General features: G+C 43.7%; 1 protein-coding gene across 1 annotated transcript in view; it reads right to left on the bottom strand.

The window, feature by feature from the left end:
* Positions 1 to 27,260, bottom strand: part of NPC1 (NPC intracellular cholesterol transporter 1) — a 54,578-nt gene that overhangs the window by 2,246 nt on the left and 25,072 nt on the right. The window contains exons 6-23 of the mRNA XM_049770190.1: positions 26,870 to 27,119; positions 24,505 to 24,578; positions 23,684 to 24,054; positions 22,927 to 23,153; positions 20,291 to 20,391; positions 17,623 to 17,725; positions 13,780 to 13,969; positions 13,138 to 13,320; positions 11,513 to 11,627; positions 9,960 to 10,087; positions 9,717 to 9,860; positions 8,129 to 8,218; positions 6,731 to 6,921; positions 5,705 to 5,820; positions 3,282 to 3,411; positions 2,219 to 2,419; positions 1,148 to 1,379; positions 171 to 284 (exon numbers count right to left, since the gene is read on the bottom strand). Of these exons, the coding sequence (XP_049626147.1) occupies positions 171 to 284; positions 1,148 to 1,379; positions 2,219 to 2,419; positions 3,282 to 3,411; positions 5,705 to 5,820; positions 6,731 to 6,921; positions 8,129 to 8,218; positions 9,717 to 9,860; positions 9,960 to 10,087; positions 11,513 to 11,627; positions 13,138 to 13,320; positions 13,780 to 13,969; positions 17,623 to 17,725; positions 20,291 to 20,391; positions 22,927 to 23,153; positions 23,684 to 24,054; positions 24,505 to 24,578; positions 26,870 to 27,119 (2,960 nt within the window). The remainder of the gene's footprint in view (positions 1 to 170; positions 285 to 1,147; positions 1,380 to 2,218; positions 2,420 to 3,281; positions 3,412 to 5,704; positions 5,821 to 6,730; positions 6,922 to 8,128; positions 8,219 to 9,716; positions 9,861 to 9,959; positions 10,088 to 11,512; positions 11,628 to 13,137; positions 13,321 to 13,779; positions 13,970 to 17,622; positions 17,726 to 20,290; positions 20,392 to 22,926; positions 23,154 to 23,683; positions 24,055 to 24,504; positions 24,579 to 26,869; positions 27,120 to 27,260) is intronic.

The following is a 27,260-nucleotide window of genomic DNA, read 5'->3' as shown; positions in this document are numbered from 1 at the left end:
ACTTGAGTCCTATGATAGCAAACACCTTGGCCAGGTCCTCAAAGGGATCATGAAGACAAAGTGATTCTGTCTGTAACTTGAAATGCTGCTAAGATGGCATTTGCCATCTGACTGCTGCCCTTCCTGCAAGGCTGCCCTTGAGTTGGTGAACTCCTGCCTGGGATACTTACGGAGCTGCCCATGTGGGACAGAGCCTCTTCCGCCCGTGCCACACGGCTGCCTTTCGCACTCACGGTGAATGCTCTCGTGATGTGGCTGCAGAACTCCACGGAAATGCCACAGCTCTGAAAGAGAGTATGCTCTGTTGAGCTCGAGAGTGCCATATGCCTGGGACTCGGGGCCACAGGGTCCCTTGGGTGTCTATGGAGACACCAAGCACCTTCTCTATGTAACACACCAATGCACTGGGAAAACTGGGGAGACCTCTCAGCAGGGTAACTGATGCCGTTGGACCTAGAGCAGATGCCCCAGAATTGGCAAAGTTACTGGAACTCTGAAAGTGATCCTGACTCACTGCACCCGACCTGGCCCGTGATTATTCCTAAATGCTATGCTTCCCACTACACACCACATGCACTGGCATCACCCAGTATTGTATTGATGTTTTCTTTTAGTACTACTTTCTCAACCTGAGTTTCTTAAACTTCACCTGTCTGCAACCTTTCTGTCAAATTTTTAAGTGTACAAATAGGTACAGAGACCAAATTCTCAGTGATAACAAGCCACACATTCATTTTAAAGCGGTATTTTGGTGGTGGTGAGGTCAGACCCAACAAGCATCTTGGCTTATTTGCTGGGATTGAACACAGGCCTCTGCATGCAGAGCACGTGCCGAAACTGCAGAACTATCTCTCAAGCCCTGAAATAAGTATTAAAGCTACGTAAAGCTATGACTCAATGTGGGGTCGTGACCCACAAGAAGCTAGATTCTAGATCTTAATCTATTAAAGAGCCCCTGATCGATGGGTAGGACGACACAGGCATGGGTCAGCAGGTATGTGGGGGAAAGGACACTTTTCCACAATAAAAACATCCTGCTGCCCTTAGATCACAAAAGGCAGCAAACCCTTCAGAACACCCCCACCCCTGGTCTGCCATGTTCTACCCAACCTTTTCTTGTGGGACCCCGGGGTGGACTAGAACTTACCATCACCAGATTGACCAAAGACACCGCATTCAGGCTGATACCCCAAAGCCACATGACGCCAAACATGTTGATGAGGATCATGGCAATGGTGCCACACATGATCACTGTGGCCCACAGTTCACAGCCCAGGAGAACCACGGTCACCAAAAAGATGGCGCCTAGGGACACGCTGAGGTTAAAGATGGTGTCGTCTACGATGGTCAGGTACTGCTCGTAGAAGACATAGAACACGCTGGGAGAAGAAAGAAGGCCTCTGTTAAAGTGATTCTTTACTTCTGGGTGCTGTCTCTCTCTTGTTCCCCTACAGGGAAGCTGTGGGAGTCTCAGAGATGAGCTTTGCTGTAATCACCTTCACTGCTGACCTCCAGGGGAAGGGCTGGGATGTGGTATTTGTCCACAAGCCTGTTCTAGGCTACTTTATAAGCACTTATAAAGAAAACCCCATGAATATTTTGGGAAAAATAAATAAAACCAAGTCTGGATCTGGCCTGAGGAGAAAATAACCTTGATTTGTTCTTTTGTCTTTTTTGGGGGGTGGGGGGGGTTGGGCCAAACCTGGTGACACTCAGGGGTTACTCCTGGCTATGCTCTCAGAAATCGCTCTAGGCTTGGGGGACCATATGGGATGCTGGGGGATCGAACTGTGGTCCATCCTAGGCTAGTGCGGACAAGGCAGATGCCTTACCGCTTGCGCCACCGCTCCCACCCTTGTCTTTGTTTTTAATATGCTCTTCCCAGGAAATCAGGATGCCTCCTCTGAGAATTTACACCATAGGAAAAAACTCCTGAGAGAACAGGTGAGGGCCCCCTTTGAAGTGGGGAAAGCTATCACCTGTTTCTCCATGCTTCTAAACTCATTAGCTCCTATGAGCACTGCTCTTGTGTGGCCATCCCTTCTACCTACAACAGATGAACATACTATGACCAAATAAATACCAGCAGCTGAGATGTTCCTCAACTGCCAGCCAGAGAAGTCAGCTGGGTCTCCTGTGAAGCTGCAACTCTGCCTTCTACCCAGGCGAGCCCCAGGAGCACCCAGGGTCACCCCTTCACCCTTTCATCCCTGCCTACCTGTATGGAAATACACGGTAACTCTTTTCTTGCAGGCCCATGGTCTTGGTGATGTTATCAGCGATGAAGCGGGCCTTTGTCATGGCATCGATAAAGTCAGCAGACGTCTGGAGAACAGTGTGGTATGTCATAAAGTATGTGGCTCCCACACCTGTGTCATTACCAAGGATGTTCACTGCTGAACCATAAGCCGCATGGCCCCTGAGTGAAGATACACAAGTGTCAGATTATTATTTTGGGGGATTATTTTGGGTGGATTATGCCCAGCAGTGACCAGGGATCACTCCTTGCATCATGCTCAGGGAACCATGTGTTGCCAGTCTCTGGCACGCAAAACATGTGCTCCAGTTCTCTGAGCTATTTCTCTGACCCCAGAAAGACCAGTTCTTGCAAAATACCTATAGAATCTGAGTCTTTAAAGTTAAGTGAAATTGTTTGGGCTTGGACTCAGTAGCAAAACCCAGCCACACATCTCAGTGATGGGGGCCTGGTCATGTGCATACGAACTGAGACCAGGGCAGCTTGATCTCTCTAACACTATCCAAAATGTATGTACAGACATAAAAATAGTAAAAGGGAAGGCACCCTGAAAGAAAGAAAACAATGAAAGCCTCAGCCTCAGCATCACAATCATGCAATCCTCCTCAGTCTTGACTCCTTGGCAGTTAGCATAGACGTGTGACAGGTCTGGTGGTTCTGCTAATAGTGGAGTAACTGCTGAGGAGGGTGTAGGCTGGTAAGGTGGTTTCCTGCAGGTGGAGGTTATTACCCTGTGAAAACCATTTTCACTCTGGCTTTACATTGATAACAGCAATGACTGGGTTGATTGGTGGGGCCTGAGAGGCTGAAAACAAGAAGGCCAGAGCTCACAGATGCGACCCCCAGCCAAAGCTGATGCTACCTACCATAAGAGGGACCTTGAATCCTGTTAAAGAGCAAGTGGATTCAGGACACAGAGAGGGAAAAGCAAGAATCCAATATCTGAGGTTTACTAAAATGGGGCAGGCCGGGCAGAGATAAGGGACTGCCCCATCTCCCCCTAAAGCAGGCACGAGATACTTACCCTTTGCCACACTTGGGGTTTGGGTTGTCAGAAAGGAACATAGGCAGGAACTTCATAAAGTCTTCTCCTAGGGGCCGTCGTTTGCCTTCTGTGGTCAGAGGCCTGCAGCGCAGGCAGGTAGGGTCCACCACTGAGAGACAGAGGGTGCAGTGAAAGGAGATTTTAGTTTTCAACATTTAAAAATACTGATGGGGAAATGAGGGAGTTATCTCCCTGAATTCTTTTCCTCATTAGAAATCTTATATCCAACAACAAAAAAGAAATCTTATATCCAGGGTCTGGATAGCATGTCTATAGTGATAGTATAGCCTTAAATGCAGCTGACCTGGGTTTGAGCTCTGGCATTCCACATGGTCCCCTGACATCTGCCACGAGTGATTCCTGAGTGTGGAGCCAGAAGGATAGCCTCGCTCTCATAAGCACTGTCAGTTATGGCCCCAAATTAAGAAAATAAAAAGTGGGGCCAGAGAGATAGCATGGAGGTAAGGCGTTTGCCTTTCATGCAGAAGGACGGTGGTTCGAATCCCGGCATCCCATATAGTCCCCTGTGCCTGCCAAGGGCGATTTCTGAGCCTAGAGCCAGGAATAACCCCTGAGCACTGCCAGGTGTGACCCAAACCCCCCACCCCCCCCAAAAAAAAGGAAAAGAAAATAAAAAGCAAAATAAGCAACAAAAGAAAGAAATGTTATGTTCATGTGCTTCTCATAGTTAAACAGGAGAGACCGTTTTGGGGGGCCTTAGTAATCTGTATTTATTTTCTTTCCTGAAGTAAGCCTAGTGTTTTTATTTTACTTTTATTTTATTTATTTATTTATTTATTTATTTATTTTGGTTTTTGGGTCAAACCTGGCATTGCTCAGGGGTTATTCCTGCTCAGAAATAGCTCCTGGCAGGCACAGGGGACTATATGGGACACCGGGATTCGAACCAACCACCTTTGGTCCTGGATCGGCCACTTGCAAGGCAAACGCCGCTGTGCTATCTCTCCGGCCCCACTTTTATTTTATTTTAAGCCAGTCTATGCACAGGAGTGATGGTGATTGGGGAACCATATATAGCTGGAGGGATGAGATTGTGTCAGCTACAAGCAAGGCAAGTACCTTCTCCATAGGCAACTCACTCCAGCTCCAGCTTTCTTGTTTTAATTTTAATCTTTAAAATTGAGATTCTGGGAAAAACTGAAAGCACATTAGGTAGGGTACTTGTCTTGCATATGGGAGACCTAGGTTCAATCCCTGGCATCCTATATGGTCCCTGGAAACTGCCAGAGTGATTCCTGAGTGTAAAGTCAGGAGTAACCTCTGAGCATCACTGGATGTGGCACAAAAACAATAAAACAAACAAACAAAAAGAAGCCAAAATAAACCCCCCAAAAATCCTCAAAAATTGAGGTTCTGTGATTTATAGTATTGTTAATGATGGTTTCTCAAGCACGTAATTCCAACACCACACCCTTCAACACCCTCTCAGGTGTCCTGTTTTATTTTTAGCTTGGGGCTACACAGGGCAGTGCTCAGGGTTTATTCCCCATGGGCACAGAATCATATAGGAAGCCAGGAACTAAATCTAGGTTGGCTGTGTGCAAGGCAAATTCCCAACCTGCTATATACTATTACTCTTGCCTCAGATATCCTATTGATTTTTGTTTAGTTTAGTTTTTTTTTTTTTTTGGTTTTTAAGTCACACCTGGCAGCACTCAGGGGTTCCTCCTGGCTCTACGCTCAGAAATTGCTCCTGGTAGGCTAGGGGGACCATATGGGATACCGGGATTTGAACCACCGTCCTTCTGCATGCAAGGCAAACGCCATACTGCTGTGTTATCTCTCTGGCCCCAGATATCCTGTCAGGTTCAGAATTCAGGACTTCATTTTTTTGGGGGGGGGGGTGCATTCGGTGGTGAACAGGGGTTACTTCTGGGTCTATGCTCAGAAATCGTTCCTGGCAGGTTCACATGGGATGCCAGGAATCCAACCCACGACTGTCCTGGATCGGCCGCATGGAAGGCAAATGCCCTACCACTGTCCTATCTCTGACCCCTGGGATTCATTTATTATTTTTTTAAAGCCCATGGTTTGCTGACTAGCTCCAACTCACCTACAGATACCTTGTATTTAATCAAGGGGATACCTTGTATTTAATCTAGGACAACCTCAACACTCTTACATAACCAGAGGCTGATAAATGAAGGATAATGTGGTAGAAAATAAAAGGACACAAATCTATGTCAGCCTACAGTCCAGTACCAGTCAGGTGCTCTGGAGGATAAGAGCTGAGGGCTACAGATCACAGCTCTGACTCTGGTGTAGAGGGAGTGACCTAGGAGAGCAGCTATGATGAGAACTAGCAGCTAAATCTAAATGGGTTTTTACATGGTAACATAAGGCTAGAAAAGAGAAAGGCTTGCAGTAGGAGATGCGAGTACCTGAGGCGTTGCAGAACTGGTCCGTGCTGTTGTAGACCCGGCAGCAAGATGACTGTGGCTTAATCCAGTCAAAATAATCATCGATCCAGGACGAGGGTGCAAAGCCTATGCGAGTGCTGGTGACAGGAGGAAAACCAGGTGACTTGTTGCACAAAATCCTTAGCTTCAGCTCTTTTTCTTAAAATCTTCCCTTTCAAGATTCCTATTTTGGTTTTAGGGGCCTCCCTAGCAGAGCTGGAGACCACCAGGGCTGCACCTGCCCATGCTTAGAGAACCACATGATGCAAGGGATCAATCCTGGGGTCCTATTTGTTCCAGGCATGTACCTGAGCCATCCCCTCGTCTTTTAAATTTCAAACTGTTACCTGGCCAAAAGTAGATTAATAGAAAGGCTTCAAAGTAGGACAGGATAGATTAAACCTCAAAAAGGATTTATTTGGCACTTTTTTTTTTTGGCAGCACTCAGGGTTTACTTCTGGCTCTGCACTCAGGGATAACTGCTGGTAGGTTTGAGGGACTATATGGGGTTGTCTGCACGCAAGGCAAACAAACACACAACCCACTGCACAATCACTCTGGCCTCTTGGCAGACTTTTTTTTTTTTTTTTTTTGGTTTTTGGGTCACACCCGGCAGCGCCCAGGGGTTACTCCTGGCTTCATGCTCAGAAATCGCTCCTGGCAGGCTCGAGGGACCATATGGGATGCCGGGATTCGAACCGATGACCTTCTGCATGAAAGGCAAATGCCTTACCCTCCATGCTATCTCTCAGGCCCCGTTGGCAGACTTTTTGATTTAGGGCCATACCCAATGAAGATGGGGAACTTCTCCCTGCTCAGAATTGGTCACACTGGGGGGTGCTTGCAGGATTCAGTGACGCTAGGCAGCTAAGTTGAGGCTTCCACAGGCCAAGCATGTGCCCCAGTACTCCAAGCTAGCTCCCCACCCCATCTGAGATTTTGCAAGCCAATCTTTTAGGAAAATCTATAAGACAAAGACACTAATTCTGCTGTGTGGTGGGTACTGACTAGTTGTCCATTTGCGCTGCATTGAATATCTGCTGCACCAGGGAGTCATTGTTGCAGCCCATGCCCCCGCACACCATGTTCTGCCCCTTCAGAGAGGTGTAGTCGTGCCCTTCCTGCAGAACGAAGTAGACGGGAGGGCCTGCGTGCAGGTACTGACTGAGCGACTTGAAATAATCCACCACGTAGGAGTCCTGAAAGAGTTGACAATAGGATAGGCTGAATACCGAGGTGTGGAGAAGACACCAGCCCAGGCCTGCCATTCTCAGCTGAGTTAGTCCCATACCCTCTGCTCCAGACACCCCATTGCCCCAGCCCTGGCATGTTCCTCTGGCAGCTCCCACTAATAGTAGAGTTGTCCCCTAAAAGGAAAGAGGGGTATGCATTCCACAGCTGTGTCCCAGAGGTTACCGCAGAGTTCAAAACACCTCAGTCCACAGGACAGTGCTTTTTTGTGGCAATTCTTTACTTTTTTTAAATTTTCAATGTTTAGTGATAATCTCAACATTAAACATGTTAAACTAAAATTAAGGTTTCACTTAATAGGAAATAATACATTTATTATTATTTATTTATTTCTGGTTTGGGGGCCATACCTGGTGACACTCAGGGGTTACTCCTGGCTCTGTGCTCAGAAATCATTCCTGGCTCGGGACCATATGGGACACTGGGAATCAAACCCAGATCCTTCCTGGGCAGCCGCATGCAAAGCAAACACCCCACCACTGTGCTATTACTCCGGCCCCACAATAAAATTATTTTTTTATTTTTTTAAACTCCAAATTTATTTTTTTAATATATATTTTTTATCCCCCCTCCCCACTTTTTAATATATTTATATTTAAGTAACATGATTATAGTTGGGTTACAGTCACAAAAAAATTATTTTAATGTCGATTCATCCTAGAACATTTTGTCTAAAACTTTGCCCTACTGTTCATTTGCCTTTTATTGTTGTTGTTATTATTGTTATTATTATTATTATTATTTGGGTCACACCCGGTGGCACCAGTGGTTACTCCTGACTCTGCACTCAGAAGTCACTCCTGGCAGGCTTGGGGGACTGGATGAGATGCCGGGATTCGAACCACCACCGTCCATCCTGGATCTGCTGTGTGTAAGGCAAATGCCCTACCACTGTGCTCTCTCCTGCCTGCCTTGTTATTTTCCTATAATTCTCCTACTGATATGTGCATTCATTTTGACTTCATAATTTAAAATAAAAACGATATCTTCCTGAAAATTTGAAACTTTTTTGTGGCAATTCATAGCAGGCAGAAACCCAATCAGCACTTGTATTTACCAGGAGCCATAGAGAAGACACCTCTACATAGACAAATGTAGAAGAACCAACTCACCACTGGCTCGAGATGGTTAAAGAGAAAAAAGAAAGCCACTTACATCTGGCATTGAAAGAGACTGATCCAGTCCAATTTCTACTTTGTTCAGGACAGCGATGCTGAATGACAGAATGCCCACAAATACTGCGATCTGGAGTAAAATAAAACTTGCTTTAGGAGGCAGTCAGCAAGTGCTACTCATTCTCAACAGTGAACTTAACAAAACTTTACAGGCACAAAACCCAGTACTTTCCTAAACTGAAACGCAGGTTTAAGTGATATGCTAAGAAAACTGGGAGTGTGTGGCAATGGCTAAGATTTTAGTATCAAGATTCAAAGGACCCGGATCCAAATAATGATGTTGGTACTTTATCGGCTCAGTAACTTTGAGGAAGCCATTTCACTTTTTTCTCCCTTTTTTGGTTTTGGGGCTATACCCAACAAAGATCAGGGGTTACTCCTGGCTCTGGAATAGTCAGGAATTATTCTTGGTGATGCTCAGGTGAGCTGCAAGTAAGCCAAATGTCCTACTTACCATACTATTGCTCCAATCGGCACTTAACTTTAATGTCTATTTCTGTAACAGTCAAGCAGGAAACAATAAAGATTGCTAACTTCAGATAGTTTTGTGAACTTACTGAGAAGACTAAGAATAATCAGATTTTACTTTATTTGGGGGCTTTTGGGCCACACCTGGCTATGCTCAGGCCCTACCTCTGTCTCTGCACTCAAGGATCACTGCTGGTGGAGCTGAAGGGTCAATATACGGTTCTTCGATTAAACCAGAATTGGCTACATGCCAGACAAATGCCTTAATCTCTGCACTCTCTCTCTTGTGTCTAGGGATGATTCATATTTTAGATACTACCCAATAGTTCACAATAATGTTAAGCATTCAAGAACTGCAAGGCACTACTGGAACATCATTTCTGTTCTTCATAGTGAAATAGATTCTCTGTGTTGATTATAGATAATGTGAGTTATAAAAAAAATGCTTCTCTGAGAAAGCAGCAGGTGACTATGGGGGTGTGTGGTGGTGAGGGAACAGTTCTATAACCCCACTGCAGTGGCTGTTACAGGAATCAAACATGGGATATATGACACAAACTCAGACACATGCATTGAGCCAATGTCAGACTCCAGGTTCTGATGGTAAACTCAGCTGTGTGAGATTGTAGGAGAAAGTTGAACAGAGTACTTGGACTACTATTGCTGCTTCCTATTCACCAAAATATTTCAAACTACAGAACAGAAACTAAAAATCTTACTTATTTGATGGCTGATTACTAGGAACAGGAAGATAGACAACAACAGTTTGGCATGTGTCCCACCCAGTTTCAAGTTCCAGCACCCATGATCATTGCAGGATAGTCGTGGAGGACCCCAGCACTGCTAAGGTGGCCTGAGTGTCCTACCACCACAAGGCCTAAGCCCCAATGGCCAACAATCACCCCAGTGGGCCTCCTGAGCACTGCCTGGTTGGCCCCAGAACTCTACATAACTCTAGTTAGAAAGAGACTAAACAGACATGTCCTCTACTTGGATATGTCTGCATTTGCATTCTAGAACTCGGCTAATAGCAGTCAGACTCCCCTTCCCGGCTATCCAAGTTCTTAGAAAGCTGGCATGGGAAACAGAAATGCACTCACCACAATTGGCCGCATCCAGTCCTTGAGCAGGAACGGTGAGTAGTACTTTTTGAAGAACTGAAACAAGTAGTTCTCTGAGGCCTGGGTGCTTGTGTTGTCATCGTCAGCAATATCGACACAACAGAGGATGTCCAGTCGGTTTTTCTGAGTGGATAAATAGGGGCAGGGGTCACACCCACCCGCAGTGGCAGTTAAGATTTTTAAATTAAAATGAAATCGACTCCAACTCAGAGGATAACTCACCTCCTGCCGCTTAATGTCCAAGCTCAGAAGACTCACAAAGCAGGTCATCTGCAGAAGGAAGTCGATGAAGACCGCCATCCCGGCGAACAGCGAGAAGGTGTGCACAGCTGGCATCATGGAGAGAGCCCCTGCAAGGAGAGGAAACTGCGGCCTGGCTCCCTCCCACATGCACCCCACGTGGAACAGACCACACACAGAAGACCCTTGTCCCCTCGCAAACCACAAACAAATGTGGTCCGAGCCTGTGGGCATCATGAGAAGCATCTAAGTCAGGTGTTTCCCAAAGTGATGCTCATTCCTTTGCTCCAACCACATCCTGCTTAATAAAGACCACCACAGACAAGTTGACTCCCATTCAACTACACTGAACACATTCACAGGGCAAGTCAAAATATAAGCGTAAACTTGAGACCCCTATGATAAGCTATTTTGTTGTTGTTAATGTTATTTTTGGCCACCATCAGTGGTGTTGGGGTGTGTGTGCCAAACTACGTGCTGCTACTCTGAGTCATCACCCTGGCTTCTATTGCTTGTCTGTTTTAGGAGCAAAGGTGTTTTAAAGGGTCAGGATCTTCACGAGCAACTGTCTCCACAATGTGCCTATTCCCAATCCCTGATGAGGGCCTGGAATCAAAAGCACGAGGCTGAGGACTGGCATCTATGACCAGAGTACACAATTTGGCCATGATTCTAAAAAAATGTAAAGAACAAGGACTGACACTTAATAATGAGATTCTACATAAAATCTGACACTCAGAGCCAGTCTTAAAAAGATAAGTTGGCTTGGTAGCATGGGACAGGGGCACATAACAGCCTCTTTGAAGATGGGACCTTCCCACTCCATGGGCCACAGCCCCCACAGCCACACTGCTCCCCTAGTCCCAAGTCACCTCAACCTTGCGTATAGTGCCATTATCATCATAATCTTATTTAAAGGTGAAAGAGGAAAGCACCTTCCTGTGCCTGCATCCATGAGGAACTCTAAAGGCCTTCAGTTCTCCAGCAGCAGGTGGTGGGGTTGTAGTGAACAATGTGATGATTGTGTGTGTTTGTTATGTCTGTGCTGTACGCACTCCTGAAGCCAACAGTGGCTGTATGGAGGGGATCTGTCTGTGGGTGCCTGCATCAGTGCCATATGCACTTGTGTGTCCTCTATCAGCCAGTATAAGCTCAGCCTCAGTCATTTCTCTGCAGGAAAGAAACAGAGAAGTGCTGTGTGGTTTCTGCTTTACTTGGGCTCCTGGCATCAACATGTGAGCACTTTAGTGTTGTAATGGGGCTGCTGCCCAGCAAGGTGCATGAATAGAGAAAAGAGTAAGGCAGGCAAGGCCAGTGAGTGAGAGACCGGGTCTCTGTTGATTGTGCCGACTCTACAGGATGCTGTTTCAGCATCTCATAATTTGTCATTGGAGTCCTTGGAACTTGGACCCCAACTTCATTACTGAAAGTCTGAGAGTAAGAAGACCCTTGCCAAATATTTTCAGACATCTTAATGCTTTGTATTCCCAGGCTCAGCAAACCACTAGACTCGTAGAATTCAGAGAATAAATTACCTAAGAAAAAGGCAACCGTCTCTGAGAAGGAAGACAGGAACATGCTAGGAGCCACCTCCCCGAGGACCCTGCCCAGCTGCTGGTCCAAGGTCTCTCCTTGAAGGCGTTCATCTCTCTTAAAAACAAACAAACAAGCAATATTCTTTAAGAAATCTCAATAACAATATCACTACTTTGTTTATTCGCTGCCTGGTGTTAAGTCCATAGTAAAGAAATATAATTTGGAGCATCTAATTATTGTACGTAACTGTCAAGGCATGCAGCATGCGTGTCTCCATTATAAAGGGAAAGCACACTCCAGATGTGTCTTTTGGCTTTCCTGGTGAAGTGCCTAATTTTCCTCAAGAAATAATTCAGCCAGAAGGCCCGTCGGTGGAAGTCAGTCATAACCCCTGCGTGGATTACTGGCTATATTTCTGACACGGCTGTGATATTATATTTCTCTTTTCCTTTTATTTGACTTTGTCTCCTTTGCAACTACAGAAATTCGGCCTTAGTTATCCTGCAATCTTATAGAAATTTTCAGCACCAAAGACTGCTAAATTCCCTGCTGCCTAATATATTTGCAACTCAAAGGTTGAGTCCAGTCAGTCCCCAGCTACCAGTTTTTCTTCTCTTGTTATTAGAAGCTTCTTGCAAAACCAGAACACCTCAGTCTCATGTTTCCCCTTACTCTAGCAGGGCTCTTTCTCACCTACATCCCGTAGTTATTTGATATGTAGATTCTAGGGTCCAGTACCATTGTGTTGTCCCTCCTAAAGATCCTCTGCCCTTTGTTTCCCTGGAAATACCTTGCATACCAGAGATGTGCTTAAAAGTTCAGCTGGAAAAGTAAAGTTTGTCTCTCGCCTGCACCACCTATGATGCAGACATGGGTCCCCATACAATGCATTTTGTGTGGTCTCGATTATTTCCTATTTCAGATTCATCCGCTTGTGTCCGTTTTCCTCTTGTGAAGTACTATGACCCACGAGAATTGCTGAGACTCAACACATCAGCAGCACATAACCTTGGGAAGGGACCATAAATCTTTCTCATATTAAGTCACTTAGCATATTTCTGAACCTCAGAGCATAATACACCATGTGGAAAGTTCAAGAAAAAAACAGTCAGATTATAAGGAAAATATAGAACACACAAGCTGGAGGTAGCTGGACACTAAAATGACACTTTCTACCACCAAGTTTCCAGGTTGGTAAGGACAAGGCAATGAGACCTTTGTGAGAACCAACTGCATTTCTTTCTGTCCAGAGGGCCTTGTGGAGACATCTTTAATAAATCTTTTATTTTCTACGCTATGAGGAGAATCACTTTAACATTTAGTAAAACATCTAGTTAGTAACATCTAGTTAGTAAGCAAAAATATTTTTCACAGGTATATTAGTCTTTTTTTTTTTTGCATACATATTACACATATTTAAAAACCAACTTCTTACTATCTATCCTACCAAGTAAAGACAGGTATGGAGTTCTTATTCCTAAAGTGTACAGAACCAAGTTACTGACACAAGCAATGGGGGAGAGAGAAAACCAAGCCCTCATAACCATCACAACTATTTGGCAAGATGCCATTAGCAGAGCTCAGTTCTTGGCCTGCTCCAAGCTCTGAGATGATGAAAGTGTACCTGGTAGGTCTGGACCAGAATGAAGATGTTGTCCACCCCAACAGCCAGCACCAGAAAGGGGATTACTTCAATCACAATGAGGGTAAGGGGGATCCCGATGAAACTGAAGATGCCCAGAGCACATGCCACGGAGCTTAGGACGATAAGGATACCCGCAATGCCGAGGGAGATTTTAGAATCCACCTGGAAGGTAATAAAGAAAAAAAAACCATAAATTAGGGTACTTTTAGTCTTATCTGTCATTACAGGTATTCATTTGATCTCATTACATGGGCAAAGCTAACTCAAAGTTAATTATATTTCTAAAAGTATAATTCCCAGTTTGAGAGAAACACAGAAAATTATCTAGAAGTTCTCTAGCAGCGTATCTTATAAACTTACACTCTGGATGATGAGGCACCCAAAATAGAAAATGTAAAACATTTTACATTTACATGGGAAAATGTAAAACATAATAAAAAGTAAATAAAATTTAAGATGAACAAAAATTTCAGAAGAAACATATTGTATATAATTAGAAAAATTTAAATCATTTTGAACATAATGAAAAAAATTAATAGAAGGCAAATATATGGCAACATACTATGTAATGCTATTTCAACTTCATACAGCCACAGCCAACCCCAGCACAGATGCACTCACCAGAAGCCGTCTACAGCTTTTGATATGGCCCAGGGCTATAGATATATACAGGAACATGACAGCATAGCTGATTACAACAGTGTAGATATCACTGTTGCTTTCACGATCAAGTTCATCTTCAATGCTCCGTTCAGCAGTGAAAGAAATGGTCAGGTTTGGATGCTTGTAATTTTTCACAAAATTAATAAACCTAAAGGGTAGACATGCAAAATTTTGTTTATTTACTTGAAACTGGTGACAACCAAGCAATAAGCTTCTTCTCACCTTTATATCCCATTATAGATAGATCACAGAATAAGATTTTTTTTTATTTTTTGGCTTTTGGCTTTTGGGTCACACCTGGTAGTGCTCAGGGGTTACTCCTGGCTCTGCACTCAGAAATTGCACCTAGCTAGCTCAGGGGACCATATGGAATGTTGGGATTTGAACCACCATCTGTCCTGGTTGTCTGTGTGCAAGGCAAATACGTACCGCCATGGTATCTCTCCGGCCCCACAGAATAAGACTTTAAACATTATTCTACAGATTCAAAAGAAATCCTAACAGGATTTGAGATAACTTGTTTATAGAAAGATAAACTGATTTCATGGAACTAAAAGGCAATAGACAAAACTTTCTTTTTTGTTTTTGGGTCATACCTGGTAGTGCTCAGGGGTTACTCCTGGCTGTGCTCAAGGGTCATTCCTGGTGGTGCTCAGGGAACTATATGGGATTCGGGAAATCAAACCTGGGTTGGCTGTATGCAAAGCAAATGCCTTACCCACTGTGCTAGAGCTCCAGCCCCCGCAAGTAATTTTCCTTTTAAATCTACATTTTCTATAACTGGGGATTATAATGTTGCATGTATTTGTTTTGTTTTATTTTTGTTTGTTTTTTTGGGGGGCCACACCTGGTAGTGCTCAGGGCTTACTCTTGGCAGTACTTAGAGGATTATCTGGGATGCAGCAAATCAAACCCGGGTTGGCCACATGCAACTGCCTGCTGTGCTATCACTCCACTTCCCCCCCTACCCCCCCTGCAGAACTTTCTTTTGCAAGAAAAGTAGAATTCACACTTCCTGATTTCGAAATTATGATAAAACAACAGAAATCAAGACAGTGTGGTCCCAGCCCATGGATATACAGAAACATAAACAAAAAGAAGAGTCCAAAAGTAAATCACGTTTCTGCGACCACCCAATTTTCAACTAGGGTGGCAAAACTATCAAAAAGTAAAAAGTCTTTTCAACAAACTGTATGGAACAACTGGATAATCACTTGCTAAAACGAAATTCAACAAATAGAATCTGGGTCCTTCTTTCATATGAAAGCAGAGGATTCAGCTTAGTGGCAAAAGCACCCACATATACTGAGCAATCCTGATGGCACTGGCATTTAGGATACTAGCAGTAGCAGCAGCAACAATAAAGAATTACTGAAGGGATGGCCAATGGGATAGCACATGACGTGCAGACAGAAGCTCCAGGTATGATCCCTGGCACTACAAGGGCCCCAAGCACTGCTGGAACTGACCCCTGAGCACACAAGTGAGAATAATTCTAGCATACTACCAAAAAATAGAACAAAATCCCACTCAAAAAATTAACTCACAGGGGTCAAAGTGAGAGTGGGACAGGTAGGGTATTTGCCTTGCATGAGGCTAACATGAGTTGTACGACATAGGGACCCCAACCCTGCCACCGCCAGGTATGGTCCAAAAGCCAAAAACACAAAACAAAACAATCCACACAATAACAATAACAACAAAAACTCAAATGAATCAAATATTTATATGTAAAAGTAAAAACTGTAAAATTATTCAAATTATCTTATAGCATAAAAATTATTACTGAATTATGCAATTATTTCTCAGACATAATATAAATATATATAAGCAAAAATAAATGAAATGAAATGAAAAAATATCAATAAATTAAACTTTAACCAAATAGAAAATTTTATGTTTGGGTAATACATCAAAAGAAGGCAAAACAAACAAAAAACAAAAAAACCCAAAACCCCACAACAAACACAAAACCCAAATGGAATACTGGAAAATTCTCATATTTGTTTTTTATTATTGAATTATATGACTATTAATAATAAAAGTATGGGGGCTAGAGAGATAGTATGGAGGTAAGGCGTTTGCCTTGCATGCAGAAGGACGGTGGTTCGAATCCCTATGGTCCCGAGTCTGCCAGGATCAATTTCTGAGTGTAGAGCCAGGAGTAACTCCTGAGCACTGCTGGATGTGACCCCCCGCCCAAAAAAAATGGGCAATGGGTCTGAACAGACATTTTTCCAATGACACTATACCAGATGATCAAAATACATAAAAAAAAAAAACTTAAAATTAGTTATCAAGGAAATGAAAATCAAAACTAATGAAATGTCACTTCATTTAGGCTAGAATAAGAAAGTTAAGTAACAAGTGTGGGTGAAAATGTGAAGAACTTAAAGCCCTTCAACACTCTGGAAGGAATGTAAAATGATGGTCACTTAGAAAAATGGCAGCCTGGCAGTTCCACAGTTTATCATGTGACTCAGCAACTCTTCCACAGATATGGGCCCACAGGAAGTGAAAGCACATGTTCACATAAACACTTGTATGGGAATGTTTAGAGCAGAATTATTCATAATAACCCAAAGGAAAAAAAAAAAACACAAGATTTGCATCAACTGATGAGTAAACTAAATGTGGCATGATTGAAAATATGAAGTCACAAGTCAGTCATAAAATAAAGTACTGCCAACATGTTCTAACTTGGGGAATCCTTGAAAGCATTCTGCTTAGTGAAGGAAACCAAACACAAAGGCCACATATGATTTCTTTCCTGAAGCCCAGAAGAGGAAAAACTTTGGAAATAGAAAATAGACTGTGATGACTAGATGGGCTGAAAACCAGGAGGGGCATTAGCTAAAGGTCCTGGACTTCTTCTGAGGTCAAGAAATTGTTTTCATACTAGCTATGAGGAAAACTACACATCTGTGAATATGCTAAAGGTGACTGTTCTGCCCACTTCAATTGAGAGAATTAATATGAATTACATTCCAATAGAGGAGCATTAAAAAGTCTCCTTTTAAAAAGTCTCTCCTCTTATTCTTTAGAGTTACAAACTTGAGGATTGGCCATTTCCCCAGAAAATTTGCGTGACTTTTTCCAGAGGCACTCAAGAAGCATGGATCACTCGAACATGCTGACTGCAGTGCTGCAGCGAGTTACTTTCCAGAGAGAGTTTGTAACAAGCCCCATCATGCCAGGAATTCCTGGAGAATGGGGAGCAGCTGTGGGGGTCAGTCCAAGCCTTTCCCCCACAGACTCTCACTATGCAGCTCTGCTGAACCTAAGTACTTTCTGCTTGCCTTCCTTCTTATCATGTAACTTCACAGGTTTAGGATGCTATTTGGTTCTTTAGAGAACATCTTCTATCTTCTATCACTTTTCTCGTAGGTACTAACACATGCAGCTAAAGAAGGAACTCCTATTTTCCAAATGGCCTGAAGAACTTTAATAGCTGGTACCATTCCTCTGTTACTTTGTGTTGGTCATTTGGGTGTCCCTGGTTGGTTCACACAGCTTTATATTTACCTATCTTTAAAGATTGTATGTTTCATTGTACTAGTCCCATACATTTTGCTGTTAGAAAATAATGCAAGAAACATTTCCATGTATGTATTTTTATGTTCTCCTCCAGGGATATCTGTCCAAACAATATTCACCCGCACCCCTGCACCACTAACTTCAGGTAAGAAAAAGACCAGCACGATTTAGATATGATGTTGGTTAATTCCGTAGGTTTTATGTGCTGTCTGCTAACATCCCAGAAAGCATGGATAGGTGCGTCAGACCCTGTGAGTAACTCACTCTTTTTCCCAGGCCTGTGTTCTCTGGAGCTTCTTTGTATCATTATAGTAATTATTGACAGGAAAAGTGATCACAAGGGCTGTGGCATTATTGTAGTTTTGATCTAGAAAGAAAAAAGTGGGACATAAAAAAAATCATAAGCATGAAGAAAGTTAGGCAAGAAGAAATTAAAAATACTGCAAGGTGACTGATTTCCCACAAGAAATTATTATCCTGTCTTCTGAGAACAGTCCACTGAAACTGTATCTGTAGTTTGGAGTGTAAATTCTCCAATGAGACAAGAGCAGTTTTCATTCTTGAAGAGGGTTTTTTCCTCTTCACTCAGAGCAGGTGCATGGTAAAAACATCAGAAAGTTTTTGATGGAAAATACTTTCTCTGTCTCTGTTCTATTCTTAGTTCTCCCCTAACCGTAACCAGCTGTGCTGAAAAAATCCAAACACATGAAATCTCCCACTATACTCCTTATATTAAGAATAACATATTATGCTTTTAGATGTACATCTTAAAATGCATTCATTTAAACAAAAATCTTCATTTTAGTCCCCTTCTATATATTTTCTAATACAAAGTAACTAATTTACAACCTTTCAATGATAAACAAAATTACTGCCCCCATAAGGGGCCAGAGCAATAGCACAGCCAGTAGAGTATTTGCTTTGCATACGGCCAGTTTGGGTTTAATCCCTGGCATTCCATATGGTCTCCTAAGCCTGCCAGGAGTGATTCCTGAGTGCAAAGCCAGGAGTAACCCCTGAGCACTGCAGGGTATGGCCCCCCAAAAGAAATAAAAAACAAAATAAATTATTAACATGATTTTTTTGTTTTGTTTTTGAGCCACACCCAGCTGTGTGGGGAAGAGAGGGATGTTACTCCTGGCTCTGCATTCAAGAACCACTCCTAGTGGGCTCGGCCAGACCATATGGGAAGAGAGGGATGAAACTTGGTCAGTTGCAAGCAAGGCAAACACCCTACCTGCTACACGATCATTCTGGCCCCTAAACTTTTAATGTACAATATATACATGTGTATAGAATTCTTTAAAGGAGAATTACTGGACTTTTAAAAAAAGGTACATTTCTAATTCTGATGGGTTCTTTTAAATTGTCTCCAAGGAGTCTATGCTATTTTCATTTATATACACATATTTATATATATTTATTTATAGTTTTATTCCTTCATTCAGGCAAGTATTTCCTGAGACCAAGTTTGCAGTCATTATTCTGGTATTATGGATACAATAAACAACAAAGCTTTTCCACAGCTTCCATTTTGGTAACTCACATCAACCCCTGGATTTACCATATTCCTGCTATGGGGTTTCCTCAAACACTCAGAGCTTCACTAATCTGTTTGGTAGAAAGACTGACTTTCCTTTTTGACTAATTAGGACTGAGAGTTAAGCATTTCCTCCACATGATGAAGTCCTTCAAATTCTTCTGTCCACTGTTACTTGACTTCAACCACCTTCTGTGTGGTTGTTCTTTTCTTCTTCCCATAAGGCTCTTTATATTTTAAGGAAGCACTGTGTTTTCATGTGCTGCCTGCTCCTTCTCCTCCTCTTAATTTTATGATGCTTAATTCCTGCCCATGAATTTAAAATTTTCATGAAGTGAAATTCATCAGGGTTTCTTTTGAGGCTTCTAGGTTTTTGCTAGAAAGGCATTCTCCACTTAAAAAGCTATTTTTTCAAGAATCCTCTTGCATTTCCTTCTAGTTCTATAACAGTCTACTTCTTAAATTTGATGTTTATATACATCTGGAACTTGTTTAGGTTGAAGAATAAGCAGTCAAATTCTGGCTCTGGTTACCTTATTCGTAGTTACATCATCTGCTCCACCCCCAATTTCATATGCCATTTTATGTAGGAGGCAGAGGATGACTTAAATACAGATCACAACTTCGCCTGTCCATCCGTGGGGAAGGGCATCTATTTGGCCTCTTTACTGGGGTGGAGAAAAACCTGTTGAACTGCCTCTACTAGGTTTGCTGTGGGTCACAATTCAAGATTAATAAGAACTCATGTTGCAATGACTCACAATATTGTCCAGGGTCAAAACTTCTCCAGAGATAAATGTGGGATTCTCCAGAGAGAGAAAGAGGAGGGTGAGAGGGGATTCATGCACTAGAGAAGCACTACCCCAGAACAGAGTGCTGGAAAGAACTGTGACAATCTCAGGGCTGGAACATGGGAGAGTCCAGAAGGGTACAAAGGTGCCAGTTCTTAACATCTGGTACTGGGGAAAAAATATTATCTACTTAGTTTAATACCACCTATTAGTTTCTTTCCTCCCTTATCTCACGTATAATCTCTTCTCTATTACAGATTCCTTAGTCAGGTCCTTGAGCCAATAGGGGTTCTACAGTAGGGCTCCAGCATTTTCTTAAAATGTCCTTAAACTAAATACTGTGTGCAGACGAATCCATTGGTATTACTTTGTGGAAATGTCTTAGCTATCGATGGTTTTCCAAAATAAAACCTAAAAAGCCTGGCACCTCCTACTTCCCGTAAATTCAGAATCAAGCCCAACTCCAAAGGAGAAAGTGTACTGGCACCTGCGAATTCAGAAAACTCCTTAATTCCTAAAAGCTCAATAATTACCTCGTGGCTGTCAACAACAGAAGCAAGACTGCTGTATCGAACAGCCAGTGCAAGCTTATCTCACTTACCATCGTAGCCTCCTAAGACAAGCCAAGGGAACACAGGTCCGCCGAATGTCCCCAAACAAGGATCGTGGAGAAGACTTGTGTCATTCAGAGAGGCAGGAGCCCTGCCAAGTTTAGAAAACACTCCCAGTCAGAGTGTGCTTCCAAGGATAGCAATGGCCTGAACTACCTGACAGATAGTTAAAGAGGTTGACTAGATTCAAAAGAAATATGGATATTCTTAGGGTCCTCCAGCCCTTGCCTGGGCAGCTGAAGTCAGAGGAAAGAAATACAACAAATGTGGCCAACCACTACAAAACCGGGTTTCTAAGGGAGGAAAAAAAATGATGGGGCACTGGGGAGAGTGAGTTAAAAGAACAGGCAGGAAGGAGAGCAGACGATGATTGTAGGTTTGTAGGACAAGAGTCCTATGTCCAAAGCAGAGAAATTTCTATGGACAGAGAAATTTCTATGGGAGTGGCTGGGACTGAGAAGGGAGGACAAAGAAAAAAATGAATCTAGTATCCTGCCATGCTGTTTGGATGTCCATCCTGTAGACACTGGGGACCATTACTAAGACAATACACCTGGCAAAGAGGAAGAAGGTGCCAAATGGGAATGAAATGGGAAGCAGGGAGAGTGTTGGGGTTTGAAGCCTGCCTAGGAACAGCCGACTACTCAGTGTAGACAGATACACCAACTGAATAGGAAACCATCCTTTCTAGACAGATCAAAAGCCACTGCTTGGCACTAACAGAGGTCTAACCTAAAATCTAAGGAGTGGACAGATCACAGGGCTGCTGCCATGGGCCGAGATTCACCATCACACCAGGCTCTGAGGGCTGACCAGGGAGTGGAAGAATCACCCGAGGAAGAACATGGGAACTAAACCTGAGTGAATGGTAGATGGTAAAGACATAGGACCCAGCAGGCAAGTGGAAGGGGGTGAACTGAGGCTGACTGCAGCTCTGTGCACCCTGGTGTGGAGGGGAGAGATCAGGAAAGACTGAGAAGGGAGAGGAGAGCCAAGATATGTGTGTAAGCCATTTAACCATGAAAGAGGGTAGCTTTTGCCAACCATAAAACAGGTATCTCCCCATTACTAATGTTTAGTCAACTACATTGGAAAACTAAGAAAGTAAATTGTTTTTCCCTTAAATATAAAAACATTATATTATTTTTTGCCACATCTGGCAGTGCACAGGGCTTAATCCTGGCTTTGGGCTAAGGCGTCACTCTTAGTAGGGCTCAGGAGACCCATATGGACCATATTTGGACCCTTGTCAGCCTTATACAAGTCAAGTGTCTTTACCCTCTGTGCTACCTCTCTGGATCATATTTTAAAAATATTTGATACAGATTCCTTAATTGCCCATGACTACAAAGTGCCCTACTTTGTAAATGGATATGGGATGTATGGGCCTGTTTACTGCTTTATAGGCAGAGCTCATGATTTTAGAGGTGACCTTTCTAATATACATACAACCTGACCTAGAGTATAGTCCTGTAATAAAAACAAGCAGCTGAGGGTCACAGCACAAACTGGTATGCAGAGTCCCTGGCTCCTGCCATGTGGCTATTTGGGCAGCAAGCTCAGAGGTGACAGGGAACAATTTCTCTACTGCTGCTACTGGTGGCTTTCTATCAGGACACCAGCTATCCACCTTCAGTTGGCCTTGCCAGAGACACATCAGGGTGCTCAGGGACTCAAGGACAGCCCTTCCTGCTAAGGGGACAATAGTGCAGATTGCTGGGCTGAAGTGACAGTACAGTGGTTAGAGCATTTGCACTGAACATGAACGACTCAAGTTCGAATGCTAGCATTCCATATGGCCATCTGTGCTTTGCCAGGCGTAATTCCTGAGTATAGAACTCTGAGCATAGCTGGGCAGGATCCAAATCAAACAAACAAACAAATAGTGCAGAATGTCTCACAGGTCACCCAATGACACATGGGATGCCCTGCACAGTGGACACAGCTTCAGTGCTTTGTGGCCACACTGCTCAGAAATTCTACCCCACTCCTCAGGGGGGCAGGTGGCACAGCTGGACAGCAATTCAGTATCCTAGTTTACAATTCTATCTGCAGTGGTTTTTTTTTTTTTTTTTTTTCGACTTGGAAATCAGTAGATAGCAGGAAGTAATATTTTTCTTTTTGTTTTTTGTTTTTTGGGGGCCACCCCGGTAATACTCAGGGGTTTTCCTGGCTATGTGCTCAGAAATTGCTCCTGGCTCGAGGGACCATATGGGATGCCAGGGGATCGAATGCAGGTCTGTCTTGGGTCAGTCATGTGTAAGGCAAACTCCCTATCACAGTGCTATCACTCTAGCCCCAAGAAATATTCTTGACTACAGGTGAGTAAAAGGCAGTTCCCTGGCTTAGCACCCAGGCTCATGTGCCTGGAACACACTTCTCTCAAGTTCCACAAACTCTCCCTACATCTCCCCCTGTGAGTAAAGCCCTACTCCATTTGCAGCTGTACCCCAATGCACTCTGCCTCCTTTACAGCACTCATAGCCAAAGCCCCAATCTACAGCTCACGTCTGACCTCCTCTGTCATGACATCAGCTTTCCAGACAAGGCCCTGCTGTTTGCTTACTGCTAGGTCTCCAATGGTGAAGCACAGAGTCCTACAAACAACCTAGCACCAGCCACGTACCGTATACAATACAGGAAGTGAGTGTGGTAGTCCGCATACACAAAAAATTCATCCCCTATCTTGTGGTCCAGAATGGCATGACTGTTCTGGAAGTAATTCAACACACTCAGGATGGTACAGTTCTGATTATAAGGTGATAGAGGAGCCAGGCAAATATCTTGAAGAGTCACTGTCTCATTATTGTAAGAGGCAGTAATGTTCTCGATGGCTGTTTGTAACTCAAGAACCTGGAAGATAGAAAAACATTAACATGTGAGGCGGAGGCCAGATTCTGGCTGGCTCTGGTTGCCCTGAGAGGTTAGAAGGTGGGCAAGCTGGGGCCCAGAGAGATAGCACAGCGGTGTTTGCCTTGCAAGCAGCCGATCCAGGACCAAAGGTGGTTGGTTCAAATCCTGGTGTCCCATATGGTCCCCCGTGCCTGCCAGGAGCTATTTCTGAGCAGACAGCCAGGAGTAACCCCTGAGCATCGCCGGGTGTGGCCCAAAAACCCGAAAAAAAAAAAAAAGAAGGTGGGCAAGCTGGATAGATGGTACATCAGATAGAGCATTTTCTTTCATGTGGCTGACATGGGTTTGATCCCGAGAGCCCTGTATTGTTCCCTGAGCCTCAGGAGTGGTGCCTGAGTGCAGAGTCAGGAGTCAGCTCTGAGTATTGCTGGGTGTGGCTCAAAAGCCAAAAGTAGATAAAGAGCTGGGAAACATCAATGGTATCAAATCACAGGGTCCCCTGGGAATGATTTCTGCAAAGAATTGTCTACCTGGTGCAAAATCTCTATGTCCAGGGGTGGTCCAAAGGGCACATCAGATCCTGATGGATAAGGCTCGTAAATGTGTGCACTGGTGTTGGGGGCTCGAATGATGAGCTGCTCCGTGCGGAAGAAGGGACCAAAATGGGTGTCGAAGTACTGTTTCTCCAGGCGGGCCTGGCTGTTGGGGGCAGACCAGAGGTCAACTGGGTTGGTGGTGATGCGCACAAACACCAGGCCTGAAGAACATGCCCCGATGAAGGCCAGAGAGAAGAAGAGGACGACACCGGGGTTGCGGACACAGAATGAGCCCCACTGGGTGAAGAGGCGCCTCAGCCAGCCCTCGAAGGTCGCGCCCAGGGGATCACAGCAGGATGCCTCCCCTGGAAGGATGGGAGAGGAAGGGAGGGTGGAGGTTAAGAGCCAAGCCATTCCTGAAAGTCGGAACAGGGAGAGCATTAGCTGCTGAAGTGTAGGCCAGAAACCACACATCTGAACCCAGGTCTCCGTGCTCACTTCTTGCCAGTCCACAGAGCTCAGTGCTCACCATCCCCTCCCCTAGTGGAAGGATCGCACACAGAAGCCCCCAAAAGAGATGCTATCTCTGCACTCATCCAAAGCAGCTTCCACAGAGACCTTCCCCACTGCCTTATCTTGGCCTGTTCCTTGGGCCACAGTAGTTCCCTCAGCCCTGAGTTACTCCACTGCTAGTTCACTGCCCGTGGTTCACTGCAGCCTGACTCACTGCCTAAGGCAAGAGACACAAGGACCTGCTTGGGCTCATTCCTCTAAGTAGAGAGTCCTTGCCCAGTAAGTAGAGGAAGCATGCTTACCTCTGTCGCTGGCGTTCACGGAGAATGCTATATTGCTATCAATAGGGGTGTATTCGGAGACAAAATACCGTTTTCTGAAAAATAAAAGGATGTTTAAGTATGCTTCAGTGGAAGGAGGCTGTCTGGACAGCCCCATCAGTTCATTATAGCTCACTTCCTCCTCCTGATGTCTGGCTCCCTAGTTGCTGTCGCTTTCTCCTAAATTCCTTTGTTGAGGTCACTCTGTTCATCCATCTAAGAAATTTTAAAAACAATGACAAACCAGGGAACAGGGAGATAATATATGGTTCAATCCCAGCACTTCATGTTTCCCTTGCATTCCTGGGCTGGCTCAAAGGCCAAGATAGGGCAAAACCATAATAAGCCTAGAACATCTTGTGAATCCAGAAAAAAAGACTAAGAAAGAAAGACTGGCCAAGGGGCTGGGGCAATAGCACAGCGGGTAGTGCATTTGCCTTGCATGCAGCTGACCCGGGTTCAATCTCCAGTATCCCATATGGTCCTTAAGCCTGCCAGATGTGATTTCTGAGTGAAGAGCCAGGAGTAATCCTAAATGCTGCCAGATGTGGCTCAAGCCCCCCACCCAAGATCAGCCAATACTGGAAAAATATGAGCAATAAAGTAAATGATGGTATTAGAAGAGGCCTATGAAACTGAAAAATAAAATCTATGGACATAAATAGAAGGAAGGAAGGGAAGAAGAAATAACTCTCTGTGCAGAATCAGTAAAATTAGTAAGTGTGGAAGAAATAAAGACAATACAGAACCATCACCAAGCAAATAGACCATCACTGTAAGCGGTTGTTGCAGACAAGATCCATGGAGAGATGTGTGTCTAGTGGCTGATGATTTGAGGAGAAATGGAAAATTCTGAAAAGTCCCAAAATAACTTTCCTTAAATATTTACCAACTCCAACTCCGCAAAGGGGAAAAATAGTGGAGCGATATAGCAGGCACCTTCTTAACCTGATGATCTAGGTTAATAATCAATAATGAGATCTATTAAGGGCCCATGTTCCATGGTATGCTATGTGGAAAAAGACACCCCATATGTAATCTTTGTTCAGAAGTATCAATGCCAAGCCAGGAACATAGCTCAGAATGTATAATGAGGACGTGAGTTTGACACCTGCCATGGATTCCCTTCAAAAAAGAAAATAAATAAGGACCCGGAGAGATAGCACAGCGGCGTTTGCCTTGCAAGCAGCCAATCCAGGACCAAAGGTGGTTGGTTCGAATCCCGGTGTCCCATATGGTCCCCCGTGCCTGCCAGGAGCTATTTCTGAGCAGACAGCCAGGAGTAACCCCTGAGCACCGCCGGGTGTGACCCAAAAACTAAAAAAAAAAAAGAAAAGAAAAGAAAAGAAATAAGAGAAAAAGCATTAAGGAAAGAAAAAGAAAGAAAAGAAAGAAAGAAAGAAAGAAAGAAAGAAAGAAAGAAAGAAAGAAAGAAAGAAAGAAAGAAAGAAAGAAAGAAAGAAAGAAAGAAAGAAAGAAAGAAAGAAAGAAAGAAAGAAAAAAGAAAGAAAGAAAGAAAGAAAAAAGAAAGAAAGAAAGAAAGAAAGAAAGAAAGAAAGAAAGAAAGAAAGAAAGAAAGAAAGAAAGAAAGAAAGAGAAGAAAGACAGAAAAGAAAACTAAGAATGGGGGCCCAGAGAGATAGCACAGCGGTGTTTGCCTTGCAAGCAGCCGATCCAGGACCAAAGGTGGTTGGTTCGAATCCCAGTATCCCATATGGTCCCCCGTGCCTGCCAGGAGCTGTTTCTGAGCACACAGCCAGGAGTAACCCCTGAGCACCGCCGGGTGTGACCCAAAAACCAAAAAAAAAAAAAAAAAAAAGAAAACTAAGAATGGGAGAGAATGGTACAGGGTGAGTTCAAAGTACTATTTCAATTCAAGAGGCAAATATCTAAAAGGCTTTATTCAATATCCATATAAATTTAACTAGATCTCAGATCTGGCTCAGGAGACTTAAGAGAATGGTTAATGTACATTAATTTAAATCACACATCAATTTAACTAAATTGATTAAATCAATTTCAAATAGTTAAATATCTTACTCAGTGTAGGATTTAAGCAGCTCATGGAATCATATGAATACAGATAGTCATGCTTACCTTAGAGACAGAGGTATGTTTTGAGAAACGTATCACATAGCACTTTTATCAATGGGACGGACAGAGGACACTTGCACAAACCCAGAGGTCTTTGCCTGCCACACCTCTAGATCATATGTAGGTACATGAGGTCTGTCCCACAAAAGTCAAGGGATATAAGTTTGTCTTTGTTCCCCACTTTATTTAATAAACTAAAAGTGAAAGTACGACTTGAGTAAATTGGCTCTGAAGAATAAAGAAAAGGACTCACCTGTAGCACCATAAAGCAAAAAATGCTCCAAAAAACACCAGCAGAAATGCCATGTAGGTTATCCACATAATGACATACATGGCGTCCAGGCCCAGGATTCTCCAGGGAGGAGGAGTGGGTGGGGGCTGTGGCTTAGGGCCACAGACTATGGAGCAGTCCTGGCAGCTGCATGGTGCCGTGACCTCATCCACGGACTGGTCACAACCTTTGGTGTCATTGTTCATGGGCTCCATACCATAGACTGGCAGGTCTGCAGGGAAAATCGTGGTATCTTAATTAAAAGCTTTTATAAAATTATACTTAAACCCACTGATATAAGCACAATGAAACATGTGGTATAACCAGAAGATTAAAAAGAATTGCAGGGGACAGTTCTGAGGCTTAGAGCACC

This window comes from Suncus etruscus, chromosome 3 (assembly GCF_024139225.1).
Source record: "Suncus etruscus isolate mSunEtr1 chromosome 3, mSunEtr1.pri.cur, whole genome shotgun sequence".
NCBI lineage: Eukaryota > Metazoa > Chordata > Mammalia > Eulipotyphla > Soricidae > Suncus > Suncus etruscus.
The sequence above is the reverse complement of the archived record's forward strand: the minus strand, read 5'-3'. Positions and strand labels throughout refer to the sequence as shown.